Raw genomic sequence first — 16,064 nt, forward strand, 5'->3', positions numbered from 1 at the left:
CTCCCCATTTGAGTGCTGAGGTCACACCTTTGGCCTTGAGAGGTACCGTGCACTTGCAATTTCTTCTTAAATTAATCCACATCCACTTGTAGGTGTTAGCAATTTTTTAGAAGAGAATCTGAATACTCACCATTTTCTATTTTGTCAGTCATCCAGGTCTGTACCTTTGAAGTTACTGCTGCCATTGGAAGAAAGGTCACACCAGTTCTATTCCTTTAACTGTTATTTTCATTTCAAGTTATTTTCATTTCACCAGTATCTAATTATTTTTTTCTCTCATTTCTTACAGTGTTTTAGGTAAAAGTAATTTTTGGTGCTTGTCATTTTTTAAGCATTATCTTTTTTAGCAATTGTTTTGTAGTTTGAGGTATTCCTCACATCACAGTAGGTGGTGATATTCTGGAAGCCCCAGTGATATTTGTGAAATATTTTCATGCAAAAGCCTAAAAAGGAAGCATTGCTAATTTCCCTCACGTTCTAGTTTGATTGGTTTTCATAGAATTAATGTTTAATTACTGTTGAGTGCCAGGCTCTTTCTCTTCAGTTTAAACATGAACAAAACACGATTCAAACAGCGTAACTTCATCTTAAAACTGATTTCATATTGCTCGGAGCTTTCAAGGGCCAATATGACTTCTTGTGGACCATGACCTTCCCTTTTTGGGTGCTATGCTACTTTTTCTTTCCATCCAGGTTTGCAGGGGGCCTGGGGAGCATTCCTGCAAAAGCATCTTTCTGATCTTTACTTTCCTACCGAAATGGCGGTGGCGGGGCGCGGAGGGAAAGCGGATGCAGCTTCTCTTACTGCTGCGTCGGGGACGGCCTGGCCGGGCTGGCCGAGTGATGGTGGCACCGGGGACGGGTGCGGGGGAGTCAAGAGACACGGGTGGGGTTTTGAGCTGTGCTTTTGGAGCCGTCTCGGTATAAATCACTCTGCGGATCCTCGTTCTCCACTTACGGAGCAAAAAATAACTCTCCCGACGGGGGATCTCCTCCTTAGCCATCCATCCGCGGCACCGTGCTCCGCTCACACTGAGTGAAGAAGGGGCTGAGAGCTGGAAAGCGCTCGTTTGATCCCAGGCTTCCTCCCGCGGACTTCTTCCACTGGAATTAAAGCTCCCGTGGGGCCGGGGGGGGTGGTGGTGGTGGTCCCCAGCGAGCAGCGGGGGGCCGGGGGGGGGGGTCCCCAGCGAGCAGCGGGGGGCCGCGGGTGTCCCCAGCGAGCAGCGGGGGGCCGGGGGGGGGCTCCAGCGAGCAGCGGGGGGCCGGGGGGGGGTCCCCAGCGAGCAGCGGGAGAGCCCCGTCCGCCGCCTCCTCTCCGCTGCCCCCGTCGGGAGGAGGATTTTCCCTCGCCAAGGCGAACTGCGGGCGCCTCCCCGCGAAGCCCCCGCCGGAGCCCGGCAGCCGCGGCGAGCGCACGGCAGGTGCTGCCGGCGCGGCGGGGGCTCGGCCCTGCCCCGACGGGCGGTGCGGGGGAAGCGGGGGCGGCCGGCAGCGCCGGGCCGGGGCGGGGAGCGAACAAAGCGGCTGCCGAGGGCGCGCTGCCCCGACGGGGCCGGCCGGCACGGTGCCGCCCGCAGCGGGGGCGGGGTGACCGGGCCACCCCCCCCCCCCCCCCTTCTCCGCACACGCACCCACGCAGAGGCACAGGCGGCCGCCGGTGCGCGGCGGGAGGATGCGGCGGCTGCGGCCCTGGGCGCTGGTGCTGGGCGGGCTGCTGTGCGCCGCGGCCGCCGGGCCGCCGCGGAGCTACCCGCACAGCGCGGTGCTGGACGGCGCGGCCGCCTACCGCCTGCGCTGGGGCCGGCGCGGCAGCGGCCTCGCCTTCCGCCTGGAGGTGCGCACCCGCGGCTACGTGGGCTTCGGGCTCTCGGCCGGCGGCGGCATGGCCTCGGCCGACATCGTGGTGGGGGGCGTGGAGAGGGGCCAGCCCTACCTGCAGGTAAGGCCCGGCTCCTTCCCCTGCCCGCCGGCCGCCCGCGGCTGCCGGGGGAGAGCGCTCCCGGCACCCCGCTCCCCGCCCCGCACCCTTTTGTCCGGGACCTTCCCCTGCTGCTTCTCTCTCGGGACGCCCCTCTTTCCCTGCCCCGCTTTCTTTTGCACCCTCCTCGCCCTCCCCCCCCCCCCATCTCCGTACCTCTTTGCCTCTTCCTTCCAGCTTTTTGGTTATTCCTATTGTTCTGCCTTCCTCTCCCCCCGGAGCGGCTCTTCCTTCTCGGTCCGCTCCCTGCCAACCTTCCCTCTAAACTTCTACATGGGTTTCGCCAAAGGTGTCAGGTTTCCTCCCTCTTTATCCAGAAAATGCAACAGCCCTTTTCTCTCTCCTTGGGTACCGTCTCCCTGCCGGCCCCCCGAGCCGAGACGCGGGGAGGAGAGGGGAGGGATGGCAGGGTCTCTCCCAGCGAGGTGCGGCACCTCGCCCCTCACCCTGCCAACGAGCCTGGATGTCCTGGTGCCGCCTGAGCTCCCTCTTTGGAAGCCCACTGGCATGAGGGCACGATCCCACCAGCTTCCCAGCCTGCTGATGTACTCGTCGGCTGGGGCACAGCCGGTGCTGCTCCTGTCCTTGGTCTTCCTCCTCTCCTCACTTGGAGGTGTTTTGACCCAGATATTGAGAAGGACTTACAGAGCAACCACTGAGGCTCCTGGTACTTGTCCTTGGTCTGCTAAAACAACTTCAGAGGAGCCCAACGGTATTGGCGTAAATCTCTAGGTGTGTTTCTGTAGTTGTCTAGATACTGCCAGGGCTACGGCTGGGAACAGGAATGCGGGACATAGGCTCCACTGGTGCTTCCAGCAATGCATCCCTTCCAACAGGCACCGGTGGCTGGTGGGGCAGGAGCCTTGAGAGGGGAAGGAACCCACACCTTCCGTCCCCTCTCAGCAACCTGGGATCCAGCCTGGAGGAGTTGCTCTGGGGCTGGGGGAGCAGGGACACCTCGTCCCACGGGTGACTGAAAAGGGGACTCAGGCTCGGCGTGACAACTTGGCACCCCCAGTTGCCTGAATAACAACTTTTAGAGAGGCAATTCAAGAGCAGAGCAACACCCAGTTGCTAGAGCAGGGTCTAGGAGAAGTTATCTGTCTTTTCTTCATCGTGTTAGAACTAGTTGATCTTTGAAGCTGCTGCTTAAATTTTGTGAGATTTTGCTTTAAGAGTATGGATTTTTACCAACATTTCATCATAAGAAAACTAAATGCTTACTGTGCCCCCCCTACTATTTGTCAAGATTTTATAAAATCAAACCTTTTCCAGAAAAAGGACTCCAGGGAGTTTTTAGCATAAATATTTCCTTTTTTTTTTTTTTTTTTTTTTTTCCCCTATTAGTTCACTATGTAAAGTTTAGGCAAATATTTGTTTTATCTAATTTCAGACTGATGATTTTTAGAATATTTTTTTCTCCGTATTTCAAAATGAAGATATTTTTTCCAAAAACCTCAGTCTCAATAAATCACTGATAATAATTAAAAAAACCCCTTATTCTGGTTATCAAGCAATGAGCTCTTAGCTCGCAGAATGTAAGGCTTGCTGGAGCCTTACATTTCAGGAGATACACCTATCAACCATTAAAAGAAACACAAGCTTTGTGCTTGGTTACTTCATAGATCCTGTTAGGGGAAAGCAAGCCTTTTAGAAAGGTATCAAAGCTTGTGTAAGGACATCCAGTGATAGAGGATCCATCACTTCCCTTGGTAGTTTGTGGCAATGGTGAGTCTTTCCTACACCTGATTTCCAGTATTAGTTTGTCTGGGTTCAGAGTCCAGCTATATAAATTTTCTACATACAGTCTACATAAGTCTACTCCCCCCTCATCCCGCCTCCATAAAGTTATTTATATGCTGTAATCAAGTCACTCCTCAATTCTCTTTTGCACAAAATAAATAGATCGAGCTCTTTAAGCATCCCACTGCAGGACATTTTCCCCAGCACTCAAAGCACTTTTGTGGCTCTTTTCAGCACCTCTCACAGGTTTTCAGCATCATTTAAAAATGGCTCCATACGAATTCCATTCTTCTTCCAAAGATTTTATTCACTGGTATCCCATGACAAATACAGCTGAGATAGAAAAGGGAAGGACCGTAGCAAGTGCCTCCTGTTACAGAGCACCTGATATTTTTCCTGAAACACTAATTTAGCATGTGAACATCTGCTGCACTAAGTGCTATGAGTTATTTTGTTGCACTTTTGAGTAGGTAAGGCGAGGAAGAAACACTTCTGTCAAGCTTGTTTGAGGTTTTCTTCATTTTTTTCTTCAGTTCTAGGCAGCAAGGTTTCTTTTTAAACTTGAATGACGTCTTTTAGAAGAGTTGCTCTGTTTAAATATTTCTGTATTTGCACCAACAAGGAAAGGCTAGAAACAAAGATGATGGAGAAACAAAATTTGTGCAAAAGCTTCTTCCGGCCAGTCAGCAGGGATTGCTATAAAGTGAATAACTTGTTCTAGAATGCTATGTCAAAAAAATCTAATTCTTCCCTTTACTGGACACACAAATACAGTTAATATTTTAAAAACACGTTCTGTGTTAAGTATATATCATCATCATTTACATTATTCACTACTAAAAAAGAATTTTTCATAGATAGTACCCTTGAAAGTATGTGGTTTTATGCCTAGCTGCACTCTATAAAATATGTACACCCTATAATGAAAGAACTTACTTTTCTTTTTGGTTTTGGAAATATGTTTTTATTCCATGATCATCAGTCGGAAAATGTGCATCGTGGTCTAAACTCTTAGAAGGGTCATTTTTTGGTTTCTTTGAAAGTTTTGAGATGCTTGTTCATGGCCTGATTTTCAGAAGATGTTCTGAAACACCTTTATAGCCTTTCAAGTGGGCATTGAAATTGCTAGTCTCTTGGGAGAATTTAGCCCTCCCCCCTCCCCTTAAATTCTCTCTCCTTTAAAAATAGAAAATGTTCTCAGAGGAAGGAGTCCTCTTCTGGGAGCAAACATGTAAATGTAGTTAGACTACAGCCATCAGTAAAGGTAAAAGTGGATACTCCTTAGTCTGTGGAAGAAGATGGGTGTATTGAGGTAGAGGAAAACTTCCAGATAGTTTTCAGAGAAGAGAGAAAACATTTCCTCTGGCATTTATTCTTCATCGTCTCAGGGCAAGTAGATGCTATTCCCACCATCAGCAGGCAGTGCTTTCCTTGAAAAAATCTGGTGACTCAAGGTTCTGGATATCCAAGATTGGGTTTTACTTTCTCAGCTTGTAGGTGTATCCTGAACTTGGGTGTAATGAATTATTTGTTTTGGCTTGCTTTTCCATGTTTGAGCTGTATTTAAGCTAAAGGGGTGCCTGGCATAATAAGTAAAGGCTAAAATGATTTGAAAGTCTGAGGTTTAGTTCTCTCTAAATATATCAAGGTGAAAAATGTTTCAGTGTCATGAGAGAAGAAGAACAAACCTTCATGGTGTACTAGGGTAGTTTTTTGGAGAGCACTGAACGATCAGAGAATTACACATTTACTATCCTAATGTTTTGGAAGTTTGGTATTTGGAATGGGAACCTAGACATATTTTGGGAGCATGTAGAGGACATAGCATGAATACATGTATACATACATGCATAGCTTTACTGTATTGTTGTGAGGGACACACCTCTACCAAGCAGAAGGAGGAAAAGAGGGCGATCAGTGAACAAATTATTCTAGCATGTTACTGAGAGCCCTGTGGTGGTGACAGAGGGGCAGATTATGTGAGGTTTGGGTGAGCGTGTTTGAGAACAAGTAGAAGATACCAATGGGGGCTGGTGTTGGAAAGATGGGAGCTGCCTTTGTCTCTATAGGGATGGGGTGGACTTGGAAGGCGAGATCATGCTTAGCAAAATGTTACCTTGAAATATTGCCATGGCCACTTGCAGCATGTGGTACTCTTCATAAAAGTTCTTGGGGCAGCCTTAATTTTTGCACCTAGTTTTCTTTCCTCCTTTTTTCTTTCTTTTTCTTTCTTTCTTTCTTTCTTTCTTTCTTTTTTTTTTTTTTAAATGCATCTCTTTTGTGCTTATGAATTGACACAGCATGCATTTTCATGCTAGACCCATGCCTTTTCCTTGGTCTCCACCCCTGTCTGGAATTGTGCATCCCCACCCACAGCACGTAGCTGCTGAGAGCCCCATTTTGGGGAGAGTAATCCTCCTTGATGAATGCCTATTTTGTGCAAGTTATACAAGAGGGTTGCATTGTTGGAATCTTCTGTTGAACTTGCACAAAAATAGTCCCTACTCAGGGTGAATAGGGACTGTGTGTCACTAAAAAGTACTTTATTATTCATTACAGCCTTGCTTGTTAACTGTCACCCAAACTAAAGAATATCTGTTATCAAATGTATCCCATAGAGTTAGCTTAATTGCTCATAGGGAAGTACTCGGAAGAGATTTTAAAGGACAGAAAACAGTGAGCATTCTCTGTACTTAATGATATGCTGCTTTTAAGTGCACTCATGCCAACAGCAACAAAAGAAGTGTTTAGAAAACAACTTGAAAGGCACCGAGAGAGATGCAAAGTGAGTGCCACAGTGACATTTCTCGGTGCTTTGTTGGAGGTATTTCATGCCTTTGGGCATTGGGGCAAAATCTCCAGATGAGTAATGAGTCCCTCTTGGCTTCTATGTGGGGCATAAAGAGACACTCCAGTGTACATCTCCACTGGCTGGGTGCTTTGTAGTTCCCTTTCAGAAGTACAATAGTTAGGACAAGGAAGCAACAGTTGGTGAACAAAAGGTGAGAAGAATTCTGTAGCTCTTGTATTTTGCAGGCTTTAGAGTGCTGTTTTGCAAGGGGTTTTTTTTGTTCTTTATGATATCTTTTCTTGTCCTTTGGATATTGGGAACACCACGAAAATGAAATTTTCTTACCACTCCCCGAAAATGAGTACCTGGGGCAGGATGGAAATGTAGCCACCATGAGTGACATAAAGGCTTAAAATAACGGGGGAATGATTTAATTCTCAATATAAACAAGTATCTTAGAAGTAGGAGGGGGAGGAGGGGAGATTTTTGAAGGCACATACAGATATTTTGGGAACAAGTATCACTAATAGTTGTGCTCAAAAATCCCTTAAGTGTTTTTAAAACTTCCTCATAATTGAAGTAATTAAAGTAATTAAACCAAGAAAACTTGTACTGGTTAAATGTGGCTTCTGTGTAAGGAACGTTCCTTGTGATAAAGTATAGTTGTGATATTGGATCATGCAGTATCTCCTACTTAGGGGTATTCTTCACCTTAAAACACATTGCTACATGTTTTGTCTAGTCTGTTTGTGTTAGGACAGCCTTTAATCTAGCTTTATAGCTTCTGATAATACTGGAATATAACCTCTTAAATCAACATTTACTCCTGACGTAAAGACTCGGATAGGTCCTTGGGACTCTGCTGCAAAGTCAAATTATCCATGCCAATATGCAATGTCGTATTTCAACTTCTAACCGCTTGTGCTTCTTACACCTTTGTGTGGTAAGTTAGAGACCTCTCCACATTTCAGTGTTTTCCATTTGCGTGTGGAGAAAGCGATATTTTTATATCTCCCAGGAATGCCACAGAAACCAAGGGGTGTCACTGCCGGCTGTAGGCTACTGGGAAGCCGCCCCGTGCAGCATTAAACTAGATACAAGAAATATACTGAAGTGTATTCAAATGACTTACAGTTTGAATGAGGAAAGATGTGTCTCTAAATAAATTATGTTTCATGTGTAAAAAATACACACCCTCTTCTTGCAAAGAAAATATATGTACATGTACACACACATTACATGCATTATCTGTTTCTGTAAATACACAAGTGGAAAATGTGTGTCTCTATATATGTGTATGTCTGCATTTAAAATACAGACACACCCACAATTATTTGTTATAGATAAAAATTTTCTGTCCTTGCTAAAGTTGGTAGTACACCTGAAATAAGTCACATCTACTCCAGTGTAATTCAGTTTAATTGGAATTGTACCGGGAATTTTGTACAGCTTCTCAGAGCTGCCTGCGCATGAATGAGATCCAGGCTTCCTAGCAAGAAGTGAATCACTCTTCATACCAATCTGCTGTGTAGGTAAAAATAAATAAATCAGTCAATTAATTGCAAACAGACTGCTCGCAGGGCAGTGGCTGAACTTACTGATCCCAGTTACTTTAGAAACTTCTTGCAACTGCTTGATTGCTGTTGCTGTACCCTTTCTGTGGATATTTTTTCATTTGGGGCCAATCCCAAAATTGGATCAGTCAACTGGAATGCTCACAAGGTATTCTTATACGGAGCAGCGATGCTTTCAGACTCCTGCTTCGTGTTAGTGTTCTGTGGGTGGGCTCTGTTTTTCTCTAACATAAGAGCATAGTAAGATCTTTGCCTGAAACTCAAGTTGAAATTTATTTGAGGTTGCAAAGAGGTTTGGTTTGCTTGTTTGTAAACTCATGCTCTGTTTGCTTCTTGCCAAATACAATGTAAAAACAGCTTCTTTTTGGTGGTAACATCCAGTGTGTGCTGGAACCATGACCAGCAGGATTCCATCGAAGTTGAATGCGACAATAAAAAAGAGAAATGTTAACCACAGTTATTTTTTTGGAAACCCAGAAAGGCATAGCTTGGTGCTTATTTCAAACAAACATTTTGGTCAGTTCTTTTGTGTACTGTAGCAATTTATCCATCCTATTTATACTCAGATAGGTCTCCTCCTGCGCCAACTTTCGTCTTGGTTACAGCTTCCCGATTCCTTTTGCCAAACTTGTCTTCAGCCCTGGTCTTAGACATCAGTTTGGTAGTTTGGGGATGTTCAAAACTCCATGGGTTGCCTATAGACCATAGGTGCGGACTAGTTGCAACACAGCTTGGTTTTCCCTCATTTCTTATTCCTGGCTTGTCCCTTACTCGCTTGTAAGTGTTAAATTGCTGCTGAAATGGAAGCGATCGCCTGGTTAGAGAGGGGCAGAGTGTATAAATCCCGGCGGCAGAGCTGCTCGCAAGCTGAGCCCGCAAGGCGATTGCTGGACGGGGCCACAGTTTGAGAGTTATTTTATGCTTCTTGAGGTTGAAAGGTGCTGTGTATAATTTAGGATGGGAAATGGATATCATAAACAAAACAATCTTGTACATTGTAAAGGTCTGGGGAGGGAGTCCCATAAACACCTGTTCAAGTCTGTGATGACAGCTGGTGGTGCTTTCAGGGTCAGGCTTCCCTCTGCAGCTGTGCTTACATTCTCGAAGGAGAAACCAGCCTCTTTTCACATCCTTAAGAAATTATTCTCCCTGACTGTTTGTGTAGCAGCAATCAGAAACCATATATGCCACAAACCATTTTTTTTTTAAGAAAGAGAGAGGTCGATGGGATCTGAAAAACAGTATAACACAATCAGCTTCACATCTGGAAAAGAACATAAAATAACTTGTACTGTCAGGAAGATTTTTCATTTTCCATATGTTGTTTCAACTTCTAGGTAATGCGAGGAAGGAAATACCTAATTATTTGACTGACTGCACAGCTTAGTCCAGAGTTTAAAATGCCATTTTATGCAATATTATCAAAAGGAGTACAGAAACTTCAAATGTTTCACATGTAAACAGTTTACGTAAGCAAAATCTGAAATAAAAATAATATCTTTGTCACCATGTAGCTTGACAAATAACACTTCTGAAACTTTGTTTTAAACACTTACTATTTAAATAACCAAAATAAGACATTCATACTAGAAAAATACAGTTGTTCCACCCTTATCTTCTCTTTCTGTAATGCTTAACACTTCTGTAAAGTTGATGTGAAACTTGAAAACTTTATCTTCATTTAACATATGATACATATTTTTGTGTGTATAAGAAACTGAAGAATCTGGATGCAAGTGCTGAGTTAGCACATAAATCCATGTTGTCAGGTTTGTGCTGTGAATATTTCAGAAATTCAATTTTAAGGACTTGATAATTATTGTAGATCTCTGCTGGGACTCCATGAAATTTGGGGGGACTTGTATCAGTATAAACCGTCCTACAAAAGACACAGGTTTTCTAGCTAACTGTATGGGGTGGCAAAACCAAATCTGTGTGAAAGAGGTCACCACATTAGAGTCTTTTCCTACGCAGTAGGAAGAATAAAGTGTTCCAACACGAGGCACGTTTCAGACCATCTGTGATAAATACCGAAGCACTGTAATTCTGTTCATGAAAATGTCACACTCCTTTCTCTACAGAATTAAATGAGTGAAACTTGTGAATTTAGATGAGATCTGTGTTACAGTAGTCTGGCCCTGAGAGACTTTCGAAGTGTGTTTAGACGTCCTCTGTTCAGGTGAAGCCCAGATGACTAACGTCCCCGCTCTGGCCTCTGGTGGATCCATCCTCTGTGCTGTCCTTTGGTCTTATAAGTCACTTTTCAAAGGCCTTCAGAGGTACCCAGCTTTCTCCTTTGACTAGACACAAGGACTTAAATGCAGTGTAGGCTGTCCAAATGTGGTGGGTTTGACTGCTTTTGTACCATAGGGGCAGGACTTTCATTTATTCTTATTTTTCTACCCTGAAAGGAAGCAGAGGAGATGTATAAAGATACAGACACGTATCCATATAGATATATCCACAACTAACTTTTTCTTACTTTTCCAAGTTGCTGCTGAAAAAGATGTGGCATTACAGTTTGTCAGTGTGACTTCATTTTTGATAACCTCCTTTTATTCATTATGTTTTGTACACAAACATGTGTCTTAAAGGCTTTTAACCTCTGATAAGTAAATTGAGCAAATTCTGTGTAGTTTGACTTGAAATCTTCTCAGTGAACAGAAAGAGATCAGTATGTTTCCTTGGCAATGTGGCCTTATTTTATTTCAAAACTGGTAAACAAACCATTATCATGTGAGAGGTTGAGCAATCGAATTCTGACCTGTTCAGAATTTTTTTTGTTACATTATTTGATTTTGGTTTTGTGATGAACATCTGGATAATTTTCCACAAAGAAAATAAAAATAGTAATTGAGGCAGTTCACTAACTTTTAAATAGCTCCTGGCAAGCATAGTCACACTTGATTGCTCTAGGGCAGTCCCACTGCCCTCAGTGGAGTTGTAGGATTTGGGGAATAAATAGACATCTCTGTCTTCCTGGGCACTACATAAATTTGCTTCCCAGGTATTCTCAGCACCCTGCTATTCACGGGCTGTTTCAAGGTGGTGTGTATCAGGCAGAGAAAGTAAGTAGAGGCAAGGAATTCATTACTTCACAGAAATTTTCACATGGGAAAGATTAACGTTAGTTGGTCAGATTAGCATCTACCCGCAAAATAATTTAAGGTGAGTCACTGAGAGAGGTGCTGTTCAGCGTTGACAGCAGGGGTAGGCAGCGAGCGCCCGGGCAGGCAGTGCTGCGAGCGCCCAGCACAGCTCTCCTCCCGCGGGGAGCAGCGTGGTCCTTGGGTCCCGGGGCTTTGGGACCACCTTCCCCAAAGCATTCACTGGCAGCCACAAAGTGAGCCAGAGCTGTGACCTGTCTTTGACTGTCAACCAGGCGAGGGAAATAATAACACAGACAATCATGTTATCAAGGCACATCTGAGCTAATACCTTAATTACACAACTTCTTTGAGTTATTTTTGCATTCTCCCCGCAGGCTCATTGAAGTCAGGGCTATGTTACAAGAGGTTTTTTTTGGTTACGGCTGTGTCCTCTAGACTTGTTAAGAAACGGTGAAGTTTCTAAACCACGACAAGTTTACCAGCAAAACATTTGAGTGTGCACACCTAACTTTGCTTCGCATTTCTGAGCTTTCCTTCACAGTGGTTTCAGGCAAAGGCTTTCAACCTGTCCACATAAGGAAAAGCTATTCTTGAATTTGTATTCCTCAATAATTCCATGTATGGGTGGTCATTCTAATACAAGGGTGCCTTCCTCCAATTTCGTGTAACATTTCAGCAAAGATACCACACTTTAATAAAAGCTGATGTTCACAAGGTTACATTTCTCGTCCAGACAAGCCCTTACTATTTTTAAGATGGAAGCGGAGATTTCACAGAGCAGTGTTTTCAGAGCAGGGATGGTATTGCGTATAGATGTACACTGCCTCTTTCCAAGCTCTGATGCAGGGTTAAAGTGGAACGTTTTCATCCCATAAAGTACCCAACTTCAAGTACCATCCCAGCACAAGCCCATTATTTCCCTCTGGAAAAGCAAACCCAAAATTCTTTCTCTAAACAAACACACTCATCAGTTTCCTTTCTTTCAGCATACAACTTCAGGTCCCAGACCCCTCTTTTGCTCTTTTTGGTGATTATTTTTCCATGTGTTTATTCTTTCACATGTGTACTTATTCATTTGTAGTCATGAGGAGTGCTGACAGGACAAGAAAGACTCTTTTTGGTAGCTTTCAAAATTTTTGAAATTTAGATTTGTTCCAGAACTGAAAAAACCCAAACTGTTTCAGTAGTTTTGGCAAGACAGAATTAGATCTGAGTATTTTCATACTGATAAAAAACGACCAGCTTTTTACCCTCTTTTTCCTTGAAACTGCATCGTGACTGAGATGATTTTATACAAATTTTCATCTAAATTAATATATGTTAATGAAATGTTTGGGCATGTGGTTATTTTTACATCTATAAAAGGCAGACCAGCTTGTGAACTCTGACTGGTGTGCGTGTCATCTCTTGCACACACACAGCTTTGTAGGGTGGGGTTAAGCTTAAGATTACAGCTCCTAAATGATCCTTTAGTTAGTTAGTAAGTATTAGTACAGATGAAGTATCAGCTACTGTCACCAGTATCAAAATACTTGGGCATAACATTTTACAATTTTTCAGCTTGGTTACCTCTGCTTTAACAAAGGGGAAAAGCTAGAAATCTCTCGAAAAGTGAATGGAGGGCCAAATAGCTACAGAAGTGAACGCCTTCCAGGAACAGCTGGCGCTGCATTATTCTGCAAGGATGCCGCACAATTAATGGTGTCTGCCTGTAGCTTGTTCGGCCTGAGAAATATATCTATTAGTTAAAAGCCCCCCTCCCCAACCCAAACCGGGCAGAAACAGCCAAAACCTCAAAGGAGGGTGACCGGAGGAGGTGCCTCCGAGGTGGTGGTGAGCCCTTTCCAGGTGGCTGGGGTGGGAGGCGAGGGAGGGCTGTGTCCCAGCTGCGTGGGGCCACAGGAATTCGGGGTGAGGAGGTTAATGGCCCAGCATCGCTGCAGCCGCTCCTCCATTGTACTGTGCCTCTGCTGAACCCCAGACGGGGAGCGTCTTTCTTACAAACAGCTCCCCCTGACCCCAAAACCCCAACCCAACCCCAACCCAGCACCTTTTGTATGAACTGAGCACTTCCCGTGCTGGTTAAGCCGTAGGGTTTCTGGTTCTAGTCGACGTTCATTCAAGAGGTTTGCTTTTTGTGGGGAAGAAAAAAGAAAGAAAAAGTTGTGTGGATGTGACTATTAAGTGAAATTCGTTCTCTCTGTAATTTGCCCCAAAGTTCATGACAGCCCAGCCATGATAAATTAGGCTTCTTAGTTGTTGGGTACAGCCTTTATTTCTGCAGTTACGTGCAGGCAGCATATTGTTAAAGTTGCTCAAGACATTCTTTAAGCTTCTTATCAAGGAGACTTGCTTTCTTGAAGATTTTTAATCAAAAAAATGTTCAGTGCTACCTCCAATTTATCATTTGATACAAAACTATGATATTTCAACATTTTACACAAAGATGTGTTTTAAGGTGCTTCAGTATTAGACATAAAGTTTAATTTAATATTAGATTTCAATAATGGCTCACCTTTTATTTTTGACAGGATTATTTTACAGATGAAAACAGAGTACTTAAAAAGGACCCTCAACAGGATTACCATCTGGAATATGCCATGGAAAACAGCACACACACAATATTGGCTTTTAGCAGAGAACTGCACACTTGTGATACAAATGACAAAAGCATAACGGTAAGAGGCTCTGCCTATATGTAGCAAGATGAAGTAATTAATACAGGCCAAATGTATATGTGGGTATGAAGCTGGTCATTAAAATCTCATCCTAGTAAAAGGACAGAATTAGAGAAATTCACTTTCTGAAACATCTGTTTGGCAAACTTAAATTAACCATGTAAAATACAGGTGTTAGTTTTATTAAACTCTTATAATTTCAGCTTTCTTTGTCCTTCTACTTTAATGCATTATGTTCTCTAATTTCTAACACACCAAGTGAACACAGGATTGAAACAGGTACCTCTGGGCCATCAAGTCCCATATCCCACACTTACAATCATTCAAGAGATGCCAACTTGAGAAAAAAATTTTAGGTCTTACACTGACTTGTAATTGATCTTAAAGATAGACTTTTTTAAAAGTTTGGAGCAAATATATTTAAAGTATATATTTGTTTTATTTCTTTATTCAAAATTAAGAAGTTGAAGAGCTTTATGATAAAACTCCTTCCATGGTAAAATACTTTTCATGGTAAATTCTTCTGTTGCCCTGGGGATTGTTGTACTGTTTCCTAAGCATAATTTTAAATTATATGAAGTCGATGACTTCTGTATTGGAAATGACAGATAGGTAAGAGAGTTTTGCAAGATTTTCTGTGCTTTGGCTTGTTTACTACTAATTTTGGAAGCATTGCTATAGTAGTTCAACACTATTTTCATTATCTGTATTTTCACAATATACACAATAATAACAACATGAGGTGCTGAAAGATGCAGGAAGCAAACCACAGCTGTATAAACTGCCAGATTTCCAGGCAGCCAATAGATCTATGGTTTTCGCACCTGCTCCAAATTCTCAGTGTAATTTAACATTCTGGGACACTTCAGGATTTATTAGAGTTCTTTGTCTCAAGGGTGATTATTGCAATCTGAGAATGGTTTACAGGGAATTGATCTGTCCTGTGGCTGTAGATTGATTTTTAAGATGTAAATCTGTTCTGTAATTGAATGTCTATCTTCCCTAGTATGTAAGGACAGCAGTTCACAGAAGGTATTCACATCTTTACAGAGCTGAGCCTGGAAAATGTTTTTTGGGGAAACCTTCTGATTGCTGGCCAAATAAGTGACCTCTCCAGAAAAACCTTTTCCATGCATTTAGTTGGTTACCTCTTTATGAGTCTGTTCTGGGTTTTGCAGATATGATTTAAATTTGCAACATTAATGAAGGAATCTATCAGAGAGAGATTTAACTTCTGTCTATCTCCAATGAACCCTATGAGTATAAAACATTATTAATTTTAAAGGCAAAATTGCATCAGTAGGTGACTGCTCCGCTGGTATACATTGTCATTGCTCAAATACAGCAACGCCTACATGTGAACTATGTAAGGAAGATATTGTTCCTATTCCTTATGGACTTTTTGCGTATGGTGGTGTTTTTGGTTTTTTTTTCAGGAGAGCACAGTGCGGGTAATATGGGCCTACCACCACAAAGACATGGGAGAAGCAGGTCAAAATTACCACGGGTCTAATCGTGGTACAAAGAGTCTACGTCTACTGAATCCTGAGAAAGAAGAAGTCTCATCTGCCTCTTTGCCATACTTTGACTTGACAAACAAAGACGTAAGTTACTCCGGGTTTTGGGTTTATGTGGAGAAGGGGATAAGGTGGCAGCCAAAGCTTAGGCTTATGCAAGAGGGTAATGTGACTTTTATAATATTGTGTTCTTGCCCTTTTTATTAAGACAGGTGCCTGTACCAGACAAGGATACAACATATTGGTGCCAAATGTTTAAGATTCCTGTACAACATGAAAAGCATCATGTGACAAAGGTGAGTGATTCTGACTGAGCAAATTTAGAGGAGCTCAGATAACGATTACTCTTCAAATCAATTATTGCACTTTCAAAATTTGTTTCACTACTTACTGGAGTGAAAACAAGACCTCTTGTCTGTCTTCACAAACATGGGGCAAGTGTATGTGTGTGTGTGCCCAGGATCTGATTCTGGTGTGCCCTGACAACTGGCGTGCGCAGCGACAGAGCCCCTTTCTTCCTCTTCTCCTGCGGCCTCTCTCCCTTAGGAAAACAAGGTTGAAAATTATTTCTGTTTGTAAACATTTTTGGCAAAGACTACGTAAAATTGTCTAAAAGCTTGTTCCATCAAATTTCTGCTTTTATATAAGAATGTAATGAATTTCTTTTAAC

At 43.2% G+C, this 16,064-nt stretch overlaps 1 protein-coding gene across 1 annotated transcript in view; it reads left to right on the forward strand.

The window, feature by feature from the left end:
• The first annotated feature begins 1,675 nt into the window (after positions 1–1,675).
• The window catches only part of MOXD1 (monooxygenase DBH like 1), a 50,760-nt gene continuing 36,371 nt past the window's right edge, over positions 1,676–16,064 (forward strand). The window contains exons 1-4 of the mRNA XM_075708339.1: positions 1,676–1,942; positions 13,731–13,877; positions 15,314–15,481; positions 15,607–15,690. Of these exons, the coding sequence (XP_075564454.1) occupies positions 1,676–1,942; positions 13,731–13,877; positions 15,314–15,481; positions 15,607–15,690 (666 nt within the window). The remainder of the gene's footprint in view (positions 1,943–13,730; positions 13,878–15,313; positions 15,482–15,606; positions 15,691–16,064) is intronic.

Source organism: Pelecanus crispus, chromosome 3, assembly GCF_030463565.1.
Source record: "Pelecanus crispus isolate bPelCri1 chromosome 3, bPelCri1.pri, whole genome shotgun sequence".
Taxonomy (NCBI): Eukaryota; Metazoa; Chordata; class Aves; order Pelecaniformes; family Pelecanidae; genus Pelecanus; species Pelecanus crispus.